At 54.4% G+C, this 13,763-nt stretch overlaps 1 protein-coding gene across 4 annotated transcripts in view; it reads left to right on the top strand.

Annotated features, from left to right (window-relative positions):
* Tecpr1 (tectonin beta-propeller repeat containing 1) overlaps positions 1-13,763 on the top strand; it is a 29,174-nt gene that overhangs the window by 13,812 nt on the left and 1,599 nt on the right. For 3 of the 4 annotated variants that reach the window (NM_027410.2, NM_001356992.1, XM_006504864.4), the window contains exons 11-24: positions 1,064-1,209; positions 2,255-2,410; positions 3,238-3,387; positions 3,482-3,639; positions 5,052-5,179; positions 6,294-6,396; positions 8,696-8,792; positions 8,910-8,989; positions 10,018-10,074; positions 10,495-10,675; positions 11,114-11,249; positions 11,820-11,912; positions 13,346-13,452; positions 13,553-13,672. In NM_027410.2, the coding sequence (NP_081686.1) occupies positions 1,064-1,209; positions 2,255-2,410; positions 3,238-3,387; positions 3,482-3,639; positions 5,052-5,179; positions 6,294-6,396; positions 8,696-8,792; positions 8,910-8,989; positions 10,018-10,074; positions 10,495-10,675; positions 11,114-11,249; positions 11,820-11,912; positions 13,346-13,452; positions 13,553-13,672 (1,712 nt within the window). The remainder of the gene's footprint in view (positions 1-1,063; positions 1,210-2,254; positions 2,411-3,237; positions 3,388-3,481; positions 3,640-5,051; positions 5,180-6,293; positions 6,397-8,695; positions 8,793-8,909; positions 8,990-10,017; positions 10,075-10,494; positions 10,676-11,113; positions 11,250-11,819; positions 11,913-13,345; positions 13,453-13,552; positions 13,673-13,763) is intronic. The other variant, NM_001356993.1, reaches the window with a different exon arrangement.

The following is a 13,763-nucleotide window of genomic DNA, read 5'->3' as shown; positions in this document are numbered from 1 at the left end:
AGGTGAGCAGCTGGCTTACCCCCTGCCTCAAGACTCTGTGATGCCCAACAACCCTTACTAAGACCTTGGGCCAGCCTTTGGCTCAGGGAGGAAGGTTCACGGAACAGTTTGAGGTTGCAACCTTCTAGCAAGAACACGTAGGCTGGGACCAGAGAGATGTCTCCGTGGGTAAAGCGCTTGCCTTGAAAGCATGAGGACCTGAGTTCAAATGCCCAGAACCCTCACAAAAGTGGGGTATGGTAATATATACCTTTAACCTCAGTGCCGGGGGCTCGCTGGCCAGGCAGCTAAAATTTCGAGCTATTGGGCCTAGCAAGAGATCCTGTCTCAAAAAAAAAAAAAAAAAACCACCACCAACAACAAAAAACAAACAAACAAACAAAAAAAGGTTGAGACACAAAACGACTGAGATTTCCCATGGTCCGTCCACACATATACAAAGGGAAGGAAGGAAGGAAGGAAGGAAGGAAGGAAGGAAGGAAGGAAGGAAAGGGAAGGGAAGGGAAGGAAGGAAGGAAGGGAAGGGAAGGGAAGGGAAGGGAAGGAAGGAAGGGAAGGAAGGAAGGAAGGAAGGAAGGAAGGAAGGAAGGAAGGAAGGGAAGGGAAGGGAGGGAGGGAGGGAAGGAAGGAAGGAAGGAAGGAAGGAAGGAAGGAAGAAAGGAAGGAAGAAAGAAAGAAAAGAAAGGAAGGAAGAAGGAAAAACCAGGCTGATTTGGAGATTGTTGCAGTTCCTGTCTCACTGCTGGGACAAAATAACTGTGGAGAAATGTTTAGGATGGAGGGCTCCTGTTGGCTTAGGTCCAGGATCCTGCCCATCATGGAGGGGCGCATCCACAGTCAAGCTGCGGTGAAGGCTGGTGTACCTCACATTCTCCTTATTCAGGCTAGAGTCCTAGCTCGTGGCACGGGGCCGCCCACCTCAGTTAAGCCAGTCTAGTTAAGCCACCGGGTCTAGACCCTGTCAAGGTGACTGTCAGACGGGCCATCACAGGGATCGGGGTGTGGGGAGCCGCACCAGCTGCAGGCAGGATGGCACCCGGCCTAAGGCTCTGGCCTCTTGCAGGCCTGTCCCCTTCAGTGCAGACGCTGTCCCTGTCCATCACCCCTGCCCAGACGGCTGCCTGGAGGAAGCAGATCTTCCAGCAACTCACAGAAAGGACCAAGCGGGAGCTGGAGAGCTTCAGGCACTACGAGCAGGCCGTGGAGCAGGTAGGCCCGCTTGTTTGTTTGTTTGGAATGTTTTCTTTATTTCCCCGCCCGCATGCTAGCCTTGAACTCACTGTTGCCCAGGTTAGCCTCATGTTGGTCATCCAGCTGCTTCATCCTCCCGAGTGCTAGGGTCACGGGCACTCAGCATTTCAGCTGGCTCCTGCCCCGTTAAGTGATCGCACTGCCGTATGCCAGCCCTGGCCCCACACCCTCAGCGGGGCTTCCAGACCCCAGGGCAGTCCCAAGGTTAAAGAATCAAGTTGGTGGCTTACTCCTCTGTCCTGGAGGGCTTTTCTTGGGACTCTGCCATCTTCAGGACACCATGTGGGCCCTGGGAACCCAGAATCCTCAAAGGGAGGTGCACGTGGAAGGGGAAGACAAAAGCGGCCTACCTTATGTCCCCACACCTCCACTCCTGTGATGGCCCGTTTGCCAGTCACCTTGACAGGGTTTAGACTCAGTGAAAGAGTTTCCAGATTGGGTTACCTGAAGTGGGCATCTTCCAGGAACCTAAACACACAGCTCAGATATTTGACGAAGCTAGTCAGGATAGACCGGTACATTGGCCACTACTCTCTCCAAGGGCTACCCTGATGGTATGCCTCATACTCTAGGAGGTAGACACCCAGTCTTGGAGGTCACAGTCAGTCCAGGAAAGAAGTCTTAGCCTAGGCTGGCCCACAAGCTCCTATCCTGTGTCCCAAGTGGGCCGGTGCACTCAGCCCGAGACTTTGAGAGACAGCTTTGACTCCCTCTCTGACTCTGGGCCAGGTGTGACCCCCTTCCTTGAGCCTCAGTTTCCCTATCCAGGACATGGATACCCCGAGAAATTGGTAATACAGCTACATCTCTGGCGCCACCTAGTGTCCTGTTGCAGCACTGACATCAGTAATGGAAGCTGGGAAGCCGGGAGGATGGAGAACCGGGAACGCAGAGCAAAGGAGGGACACAGGCCAAGGGCTAGAATGGCTCTTGGGCTCCGGGAAAGAGCTGCCTGTGACCTTTCCCCTCTGTCCTTGGTTGTCCTTGGTTGACCGTGCCACAGTCAGTGTGGGTGAAGACGGGGGCCCTGCAGTGGTGGTGTGACTGGAAGCCCCACAAGTGGGTGGACGTCCGTGTGGCCCTGGAGCAGTTCACAGGGCACGACGGGGCTCGAGACAGCATCCTCTTCATCTATTATGTGGTCCATGAGGAGAAGAAGGTACGGGGCGGGAGGCACTTGTCAGGGGAGGAGGGTCATCAGGGGACTGTTTCCCAGAGTAGACCTTTTGGGCGCGCGTGTGTGTGCCTGTGCTGGGGACATGCCAGCCAGACCACACCCCTCTGAGAGTAGCTTCCTTTAAAAAAAAAAAATCTAAATACCACTGTGTATTTTCCTAGTCCTTTTTTATTTTGAGACAGAGCCTCACTAAGTTAACTAACCTGGTTTGGGACTCACCATGTAGCCTAGGATGGCCCTGAACTCATGTCTTCCTACATCAGTGGTCCAGATGCTGAGTCACAGTTTTTTGTTTGTTTGGTTGGTTTGAGTTTTGATTTATTTGGGGGTGGGGGTTGTTTGTTTTGTTTTGCTTTGCTTTGTTTTGTTTTCCTGAGACCGAGTGTCTCTGTGTAGCTCTGGCTGTCCTGGAACTCACTCTGTAGACCAAGCTGGCCTCCACGGGGTCACATGTTTGAGTCACTCTTGGCCTTTGAGAGGAGGCTAGAACATGAATCCCAGTCTCACTTGTTGATGTGTGCCAGGCATTCAACTCCCAAAAGCGGTGTTTTATTTTTAGGAAGGGCAGGTGGGAGACAGGCTCTCATGCACCACCATGCTGTGCCTGGCTGCATGCGGCCTGGGGCTGGGGATTGAATTCCGGGCTTTGCTAGACAAGCGCTCTCTGAGCTGAGCCTCATCTTCAGCCCCAAAGCATTTGTTCATCACGTACGGCTTCAGCCCTTGGATCCTGAGGCCTGGGGAGGAGATGTAGCTCAGGGTACCTCACCCTGGGTGACAGCCACACTGTGTACCCCATATCCAAACAGTACCTACACGTGTTCCTGAATGAGGTGACCGTGCTGGTCCCTGTGCTTAATGAGGCCAAGCACTCCTTTGCCCTCTACACCCCCGAGAGGACGAGACAGAGGTGGCCCGTACGCCTGGCTGCCGCCACAGAGCAAGACATGAATGACTGGGTGAGTGATCGGGGGTCCTCATGGGCTTAGCGAGAAGAGACCTGCACCCAGGCCTCATTCTGCCCAGCATTGACCGGCTCTGTACCCATGCCAGCTCGCCCTGCTTAGCCTGTCCTGCTGCGAGAGCCGGAAGGTCCATGGACGCCCATCCCCGCAGGCCATCTGGTCTGTCACTTGCAAGGGTGACATCTTTGTGAGCGAGCCCAGCCCAGACCTGGAAGCCCGTGAGCGCCTGCTGCCCTGCGACCAGATGTGAGTGGGCCTCTGTGCCCTAAATGGACCTGGTACCCTATCCCTCCTCTCCACACAGCCCAGACCCCAGAGCTTGTGTTCCTGAAAAGGGGTCCCCTAGTGGGACCTGAACCCACACTCCACAGCTTCTCACTGACTAGCCAGAAAGGTGGTTAGATGCTTTTCTGGACACCAAAACCCACTGGGCCTGTTTGAGGCTGGGCTTGGAGATCAGTGGTACCCACCAAGGAGCTTTGGAGTCGCTAGAGTACTTGGAGTGGTTAATGGGATCTAGTCCCAGCCCCAAGTGGCTTCAAGGGCCAGATCAGAGAAACCACATCTCCTTTATCTGAACCCAGGGGCTCTGCTGAGACCCTGCAGTATGGGGGCCCTGGAAGCAGAGAGGAGAGGGAGGAGCTTGGTGTGTGTCTTAAGGGTGAAAGTCTCTGGAGTGGAGTAGTGACAAGCTCATGGGAGGGGGGATGGGCACCCATTGCCTTCGGATATTGGGGATCCTGGAGCCAGAGTTCCTCTGTTGGGGCATTTAAAACCATGGTGCAAGGGGAGTAGTTCTGTTGTTATGAGTGTTTGCCTAACTGGGCAGTGGTGGCGCACGCCTTTAATCCCAGCACTCGGGAGGCAGAGGCAGGCGGATTTCTGAGTTTGAGGCCAGCCTGGTCTACAGAGTGAGTTCCAGTACAGCCAGGGCTACACAGAGAAACCCTGTCTCAGGAAAAAAAAAAATAAGAATAAGAGTGTTTGCCTAATCTGTTAGGAACGTTGGGTTCATCCCCCAGCACCCCATAAACTGAGTGAGTTTGAGGACAGCCTGGGATCCGTGAGATATGATACAAGAAATTCTAAAGGGACAGGTAGGAACTCTGACTTCTAGGTGACCACAGTCAGCCCAGAATCATAGACTGAAGTATGCGCACTCTCACCTCCTGGTGGCCGAGGCAGAGCCTACAGAAAACCAACCTGGTCTCCTGCGTAGGAGGTGGCTGTCCCTGGGTAGCCTCCCTGGGATGGCTTGGGAGCCAGCTGGCTACGCTGTCCCTCTGTCCCTCGCGCAGAGGATTAAACAGCACGTTCCTTGCTGTGTGCTCTGACCTTTAAGCCTGGCTGCACCTAGCACACTGACTAATCCCGACTCCACTTCCCAGCTCTGAGAGGGGACCATTGTGGGTTAGACTCTTGTCTTGCCCCATGGTCAGTGTGGCCCAGGGGGGGCGAGGGGAACAAGCTCTCAGGGACACCCTACCTCTTGTATCACGTCCTCTCCAGAACTGGTTGACTCAAACAGGAGCCAAGTGGGTTGTCTGTTCTTCGGCCTGGAGGGCTCAGACTTGTAGTATTTGACCACGTGAGGTCTAACTCCAGGGTGGGTGACTGGTGGAACAATGGGGCTAAGGGGCTTTTAATCACCCCTGCAGGTTCTGGCGACAGATGGGAGGCCACTTGCGGATCATAGAGGCCAACAGCCGAGGCGTGGTATGGGGCATTGGCTATGATCACACGGCCTGGGTGTACACGGGCGGCTATGGCGGCGGTTGCTTCCAAGGTGAGGGTGGCTCTGAGCACCTGAGCCTGGCCAGATTAACTCCCAGAACCTTCTGGGCATGAGCTCCCCTAATCCCCACCTGGCTACCCTTCCCAGCGCTGCTGTCCCAGCGCGGACACTTAACAGCTGGCTGACAGGTGACCTTCACCACTGCCAGCCTCCACAGAGGGCAGTCTCAGGCCAATTCACGGGGCTCAAGAACCCAGAGAATAGGCCTAGCCTCTGAAATGCCCTCTGGGATCCCAGCAGCAGAACGGAGGAAGCTGAAGGTTCGGGAACAGCAGCTCTCAGGGTCCTCTAGTGTGTTCAGCACCTCACTTCATAGATGAAGCCACAGGGTGCATCAGGTAGCTCTAGAACCCCTGTTTCCCAACTGCGCCAAATCCCAGAGTCTTTAGGGAGAGCAAATCACCCCCAACTATAGGGATCCCCAAGTTTAGGGTGGAAAGTAGAGACAAAAGCAGACTTTGAGATAGACTGTTCTGTGCCACAGTCCTAATACAGTACCTTAGGGTGGGGCTGCATCTGACCCTGGAGAACTGTGGTTCACTAAGACCACAGGAATCTACAGTCTCACAGGCCAAGAGCTTCCCTGACCTTGTGGCAGGAACCACTTCTGGTCTTTGTCCTGCCTTCGAGGACTTTCAGGCTCTCAGAGGTTATATGTGTGGGCCGAGGTAGCTTTGCTAATAAGGTGAGCCAGGCAGGCACCTGCTGGGTATGAGAGAGAAGACAGCAGGGCAAAGACGAGGCCTCAGTCAGAACAGAGGGGGGCTGGTGGGGTAGCCTGCCTTCATTCACTTGGGAAGCAGGAGCCGGCAGATCTCTGTGCGTTTGAGGCCAGTCTGGGGCATGCAGTGACACCCTGCGGCAGATTGCTCCCATGGAAGCCATGCAGCCCCAGAGAAGCTAAGGAACACAGAGAGTAGAGACACCTAAGCAAAGCTGGTCCCTCTAAGATCAAATAACCCATCTCAGCTGCCCTGGCTCTGGTCTGCCCTCCCAGTGTGTTTTCCATTGGGCCAAGATTCTTCAGGCAGAAAGGCCAAGTCCCTGGCAGCCACGGCGCTAATATGGCCTGGGTGCCAGCAGCCTCTTGTCCCCTCACGCCTAGGCCTGGCCAGTAGCACCAGCAACATTTACACACAGTCAGATGTGAAGAGTGTCTACATCTATGAGAACCAGCGTTGGAACCCTGTCACGGGCTATACCAGCAGGTGAGTGGCTTGGGTGTCTGGTGAGGGTGCTGTCCAGCCCAGGCCACAGACCCGATGAAAGCTGACTGCAGTGTTCAGCATAGCCTGGAGCTGGTGTCAGGTCCCCAGCCTGGAGTAACAGGATGGCATTTGTTTTTTAGGAGTGTGTATGTGTGTATGTGTGTGTGTGTGTGTGTGTGTGTACATGGTGTTCATGTGAACCATGCACATTTGTGTGTGTGCATGTGCATGCAGAGGCCAGAGATCACACTCAGGTATACTCGGTACCTCCCCAGTCTGGGATTTCAAGGACATACCACCATACCCAGTTTTTTTTTTTTCCTCTAAGATTTATTTTGTTTTTAAGTGTGTATGTGTGTGTGTGTAGGTGTGGGTGTGGTGTGTATAAGCGCAGATGTCCGTGGTGGCCAGAAGAGTGTTAGATCCTCAGAGCAGGAGTTGCAGGGAGTTGTGAGCCTCCTAACTGGGAACCAAACTCAGGTCCTCAGGGAGAGCAAGCCATGCTTAGCCACTGAGCCATCTCTCACCCGGCCCAGCTCTTTCACTTAGGTTCTGTGGGTTGAAATTGATTCCTCACGCTTGCAAGACAAGCATTTTATCACGTGCCCTCTCTCTCCAGACGCTTCCCTTTCTTTATTTTATTATTAGACCGCATCTCCATAAAAAGATTGCTAAGTGGTTAAGAGTGCGAAATTACCCTTGCCAAAGACCTGAGTTTGTTTGCCGTATCAGCTGCTAACCTGACTCCCTCTGGTGCCAGCTCCAGGGTATCTGGTGCCCTCTTCTGGCCTTTTCAGATACTGCACACATGGCATATTCACACACACAGGCATACACACATCCACATATGTAACATTTTTTATTAATCTAAGGGTTGAAGAGAGAGCACAGCAGCTAAGGGTACATAATGCCCTCGCAGGGGACCTGAGTTTGGTTCCCAGCACCCACAGACAGTTCACAACTGCCTGTAATTTTATCACCAGAGGACCCAACGCCTGCCTCCACACTGGATTTCACAGTCATCTACACACACACCCAAACACAACCCCCCCCCATACATACTCAATTAAAAATGCAATTGTTCGTTTGTTGGTTTCTCTGTGTAGCCCTGGCTGTCCTGGAACTTACTCTGTGGAGCAGGCTGGCCTCAAACTCAGAGATCCACCTGCCTCTGCCTCCCAAGTAGTGGGATTAAAGGCGTGCGCCACCACTGCCCAGCTAGGAATACATTTTTTAAAAATTTAAAATTAGTCTCCCTTCCCTAGACTTTTTAAGCTGGCTGCCATGAGTGGCTCCTGTCCTTCCAGGAAGCTGAAGCAGGAGGATCTTTGTAAGTTCAAGCCAGCTTGGACCACCTCATATGTTTCAGGACGATAAAATGAAAGATTTTCTCTCACAAAACAACAAAAGCAAAAACCCTTTAGAGAAATCTTATCAGCAGGCAGTCTCAGTTCCCCAGATCCACTTAGGGACTGTCACACGGAAGCCGACACACGCAGCTTGTAATAGTGGGACACCAACATGTCTCGGTAAACCTGCTATGTGGACACTGGAGTTTGGCGTCCCAGGAGCTGAGGTTACAAGTGTGGGCCACCGTCCAGCTTTTACTGTCCTTGCTGGCTGCATTGCTTCTGGGTCTGTGCGGAGGTGGGGTGTCATGGTGGAAGGGTAGAGAGAGGAAGACTGCTCTCCTGGATCCAGGAAGCAGAGAGGCAGCGGGAGGAGTCCTCAGCAAGGTGTAACCAGGACAACACATTCCCTGTGACCTCGGTCCTCCTACCAAGCCCCGCTCCCCGAATGTCACCTCAGATCTTGAATCCATCAGTAGATTATGTCAGAGCCTTCATGGTCTAAATAACTTCCGGGAATGCTCAAAAGGACAGTTTGGTAAACTCTTAGCTATCTGTTTGTTCAGGTTGGCCAGGTGCTATATAGAGAAACTGTCTCAGAATAAAACAAACGATAAACCATCATTTCCAGCTAAGGTCACATCTGTGGTTACTGGGCGAGGGGCTGCGGCATCCTAGGGTTTGAGGCATAAGGGAAAGCTGACTCGCAGATCACACGGTGAGCCCTGGCTTCAGTAGGTGGGTTGGTTGCTGTGACCCAGGCACTATGGCAACACAGGGTAGCTCCAGCTGGTCTCTCTACCCTGGGAGAATTCTGGTGGGTCTAGAGGTGGCTTGTTCAGATAGTTCTGCCATGTCCCCAGCCATGAGGTGTGAGCCTATTGCCAGGAGTGTCAGGGCAGGATATGTTCTGACTCCTCTGCCATCAACCACTATCTGTTGTCCTACAGGGGTCTGCCCACTGACCGGTTCATGTGGAGTGATGTCACGGGACTACAAGAATGTACCAAGGCCGGCACAAAACCCCCATCGCTGCAGTGGACTTGGGTGAGTCCTGCCTCCCTCTCTGTGTGTAGGGTCCTATCCCCCAGGTTTCTAATTGGTCTGTGGGTTTGGGTATGTGTGTGTGAGGCTCAGTGACTCACACTGAGCCTCTCTTCCCAGGTCTCTGACTGGTATGTGGATTTCAGTGTCCCCGGAGGCACCGATCAGGAAGGATGGCAGTATGCCAGCGATTTCCCCGCGTGAGCATCTCTCCGTGCCCTGAGCCTCTGGGGCTGGGTCCCTCTGCCCAGCCTGGCTGACTAGCAGAACCCGCCCCAATGTTGTTCTCTGAGCTGCTGCTTCAGGATTGGAGTGTGTGCCGGGCGGGCGATGGGAAGGGCAGCAGGAGGGAAATTATTCTTGCTGGAGGGGGGCAGCAGGCGTCCTTTGGAGTGAGGCAGAAGGTATCCTGGCAAGTCAGGCAGGCTAAGGCAAGTGGGCACAAGGTGAAGCAGGTGGTATGCTAGGCCTGGTAGGTGGTTCGGCTGGCAAAGGGCAACTTGCCTTGCAAGCATGGGGCCTGGGTGTGATCCGGTCAATCCACTCACATGCCTGTAATCCCAGCTCTGGGGAGGTGGGGGCGGGAGGATCTCAGGGACCCATAACCAGGCTACCATGTCTCAAAAGTGGGGGTGGGTGGGGTAGAGAATGCCTGAGGAATGGCAGCCAAGGCTGTCCTCCGTGTACACACACATGTGCGTGCACACAGACACGTGCAAACACAAGAGGATGGCAAGTCAGGAAGTTGAGACTGGCGGCTATCACACTGTACTGAGAGCCCATGAGGCTGGTTCAGGCCCCGTACAGTGCAGAGGTCAGAAGACAAATGAACCAGGAGAACCTAAGCCGGGCTCCATCTGGGTGGCTTCTGAGCAGACGAGGGCGAGAGTCCAGGCTATCCCCGGAGGCAGCCTCTCAGACTCTCCAGCCCTCCACTAGACTGAAGACTGCCCTTTCCCCAGCATACTTTGATAGTAACTGGGGAGGGGTCAGGCCCTGGGGCCACTGAGCCTGACACTCTGGATGGCAGCTACTGTGCCCAGGCCTCAGGACCCCTGAAAGCTACATTTCAGCCCCTGACCACACTGGGGCAGCTAGGAGGACTGTACACAGCCACAGCTAATCCTCTGCTCGTGTGACTGAGAGTTGAGAAAAATGTATGCAGTTTCACTCTCTAGAATGTTCCATGAAGTGAACTTGATTGCACCATTTCTTCTTCCTCTGTCAGCTCTTACCATGGGTACAAAACCATGAAGGATTTTGTCAGGAGAAGGTGCTGGGCCAGGTGAGAGACAGGACCCTCAGGGTGGCGGGGCCAGGCCCTGTTCTTCCTCTACGCCCAGGGAAGGGGACACTAGTCTCTCCTGAGCCAGAACTGCTGGCCTCTGACTTAAGTCCCCAGGAAAGAAGCAGGGAGGGAGAAACCAGAGTCAAAGTAAATGTCAGCCCAGGAAATGCCTGCGGGCTCCTCGCGCTCTGCCTTCTGAAGTTTGTTCTGAAGAACAAATAAGACAAATGTCACTGGCTGGACTCTGCCCATAGGTTGGAGGCTGAGCTGGGGGGGGGGGTAGGGCAGCAGACAGAGGAGAATCTACCATTCCCATCCACTGGGTGCCCCGCCCCCTCCCCCAGTCCAGAAGCCTGCCATCTACCCCTAGCCTTGACAGGGCGGTCCATCTCAGCTTCTGCACGTTTCCCTGCACAGAAAATGCAAGCTGGTGACCAGTGGGCCGTGGCTGGAGGTGGCCCCCATCACCCTCAGCGACGTGTCCATCATCCCAGAGAGTGCACATGCTGACGGGAGAGGGCACAATGTTGCACTATGGGCCGTCAGTGACAAGGGGGACGTCCTGTGCCGCCTGGGTGTGTCTGAACTCAACCCCGCGGTGAGCACCGGCCCCTTTGCTTTTTGGGATTGTCCCTGGTTTTGTAGTCTTACTTGAGAGGCACCTGGCCTCAGGTTTCCTCAGACCTGCCCAGAATGGGTGGCAGAACATCCTATGTAATCCAAATGAGGCAGGTAGTGCCAAGGATGAGATTGGCACGGAGGGTTGCCATCTCTCTAGGCCTGGAGGCATAGGGGTGGCATGGGGGTTCCTTAGCACCCTTGATGAGGTACACATGGTGTTATCTCTCCTTTGAGCCTAAGTCCAAGCCTTCAACAGTAGGCCACGGTCACACTGTAGCTAGGGCTGTGTCAGACCAGTCTAGGCCCTTGACGCCCTTCACTGCTCAAGCAGGCTTTGAGTCTCAGCCTCAGAGGAGAGAGAGAGGGCAGACTGTCCCATTGGCCCCTCTGCATCTCCTCACCCACCCGTCTCCAGGGCTCCTCCTGGCTGCATGTTGGCACTGACCAGCCCTTCGCCTCTGTCTCCATCGGAGCCTGCTATCAGGTGTGGGCTGTGGCCAGGGATGGCTCTGCATTCTACCGGGGCTCCGTGTCTCCCTCCCAGCCAGCTGGTGAGTGACACCTATCCCCCACATCCCTACTCTGGTGGAAGCGGGGGTTTCTGTTAAGATGGCCATGTTGCTTATTCAGTTCAGAGGGCATCTTCTGGAACAGTCCTTGGTAGGAGTTGGGCTTCTCCACCAGAGGCCAACTCATCCACACAGCAACAGCCTGGGACATCACCCCTGGGGAGGGCTCCTGAGTTGTGGTATCTCGGGGGCGAGAGCTACTCTGCTCTGTTCTTTGCCAGGATTTGCAGGAAATTGAAGGGCAGGCACTGGGTTCATCTCCTATCCAGGCTGGGCACCTTCATGTCACCTGGATGCAGTGGGCTTAATATCAGAACCCAGGCTGGACCCCTGAAGGACCCTGGGCAAACCTGGAATACTGAGGGGTTGGCAGAGCCTGAGGTGGCCTTACATGACCCTCATCTCATACACTGAGCCCCAGCCACACATTTGTTCAGCTGGGGTTGAGGGCTGGCTGCAGGGACTCAGAGCGTTAGAGCACTGGATAGGCCTGGGTCTGTGCTCACAGGTGTGAGGTCTCCCGGTAGCCTCCTGACTCAGCTTTCCCAACAGGTGACTGCTGGTACCACATCCCCTCCCCTCCCAAGCAGAAGCTGACACAGGTGTCTGTGGGCCAGACATCCGTTTATGCCTTGGACGAAAATGGCAAGTTATTGGAGTGTCTGCGTGGTCACAGGGGAGGATAGGGCCCCACGGTTATACAGTTGGATCATGACCAGGCCATAAGTAGACTGGGATGTCACCCCTTCTCAAAGCATCCTTTAGAAGTGTCCAGGTTGTTAAGGTCACCCTCCTGCATCGTCTTCACCATGGAGACAGGATACTGGAGCTCAGTTTAAGCCGTGACTGTCAGAAGCCACCCAGGGCCTGGACCGAGTCAGAACAGCAAAGTCCCTGAGACCCCTACATGAAACCAGAAGCATCCGCTCAGAGTGAGCCTTACTCAGTTTGTGACACCCAGGCCCAGATGCATCCAGAACTGTGGTTCTCAACCTATGGGTCGTGACTAAGACCATCGGGGATCCCAAATAACTCCATGCTTTATAACCACAAAATTACAGTTATGAAGTAGCAACGAGAATTTTATGTTTGGGGTCACCACAACTGTATTGAAGGGTCACAACATCATCTAGAAAATTCCACCTGTGTGTGGAACACAGGAGCCCCATAGGCAGCACAGGGCTGGCTACTGGCCATCTCTGACACCCCCCACCCCCCTCACCCCTGGTGTCACTTCACACAGGGCCCTGGCCCATTCCTCTCAGGACTGTACTGATCGCATTGATGAGATGGGGTGGGGGTGGGGTGGGGAGGGGGATGGCTGGCTGGCTAGGTGTCATGGGGCACAGGCCTGTAATCCTAGCACTTGGGAGGCAGAGGCAGAACGATCAGACGTTCAGGCCATCCCAGTTACATAGGAAGTTCAAGGCAAGCCTAGAACACAGGAGATCCTGTCTCAAACTTTGAAGACAGGTATGGTGGGGGCATGCCTTATAATCCTGTACTGGGAAAGCTAAGTCAAAAAGGATCAAGTTTGAGGCTGTCCTGAGCTACATAGTGAGACCCCTCAAACACACATAGCCCTGAGCCCAGTCCCTAGCACTGCCTGGGCTGGGTGTGGTGTGGTATGCATACCTGTAATCTCAATCCCCGGAGATGGAGGCAACAGGATCAGGAGTTCGAAACCAGCCTGGGCTGAGACTGAGAAAGAACAAAGAAAACAAAACCAAAAACCCCACAAAAACCCAAACAGCAACAACAAAAGCCAGTCTTAGAGTCCAGGATTTGCCTCCAGAGCAAATCTCTCTTCATTTGCTTAAGACATCCTTTGTCTTCAGCTTCAGCCCCAGCAGGAAGGCTAGGGCTGTGAGCCCCCGAAAGGCACAGAGGGATGTTTATGGAGCCGACCACACAGAGAGACAGGGCTGGCTGTAGCCCAGGCTCCAGGCTGTAGGTCATCCAAGAGAGCTCTTGGGTGTGAAGGATTGGGAGGGGAGGAAAGCTGGGGATTGACCCCACAGCACGCCAAGATGGGCCAAAAGGACTTGTCTGATGACCTTGGTTGCTTCCCTCCCCAGGGAACCTGTGGTACCGAGCAGGGATCACCCCCAGCTACCCGCAGGGCTCCAGCTGGGAGCATGTATCCAACAATGTACGCAAAGTGTCTGTGGGACCCCTGGACCAGGTGAGGTAGAGGAGATCAGGTTTCTTGGCCGTGGGAAGAAGGGTCCCCCCTCTGGTCTCCCCCTTCTGTATCCAGCTGCCCCAACAAAAGTCTGTTCCAGGTCTGGGTGATTGCCAACAAAGTCCAGGGGAGCCATGGCCTGAGCCGGGGGACGGTGTGTCGTCGCATGGGTGTCCAGCCTCGGGAGCCCAAGGGACAGGGCTGGGACTATGGCATTGGCGTGAGTGCAGTGGAAATCTGGGACTCTTCTGTCACACTGTTTATGCATGGGAGTTTGTGGGAGAGCTTTTGGTGGGATACTTAAATCCTAA

This window comes from Mus musculus, chromosome 5, assembly GCF_000001635.26.
Source record: "Mus musculus strain C57BL/6J chromosome 5, GRCm38.p6 C57BL/6J".
Classification (NCBI taxonomy): domain Eukaryota; kingdom Metazoa; phylum Chordata; class Mammalia; order Rodentia; family Muridae; genus Mus; species Mus musculus.
This window is presented reverse-complemented; position numbering and strand designations above follow the sequence as displayed.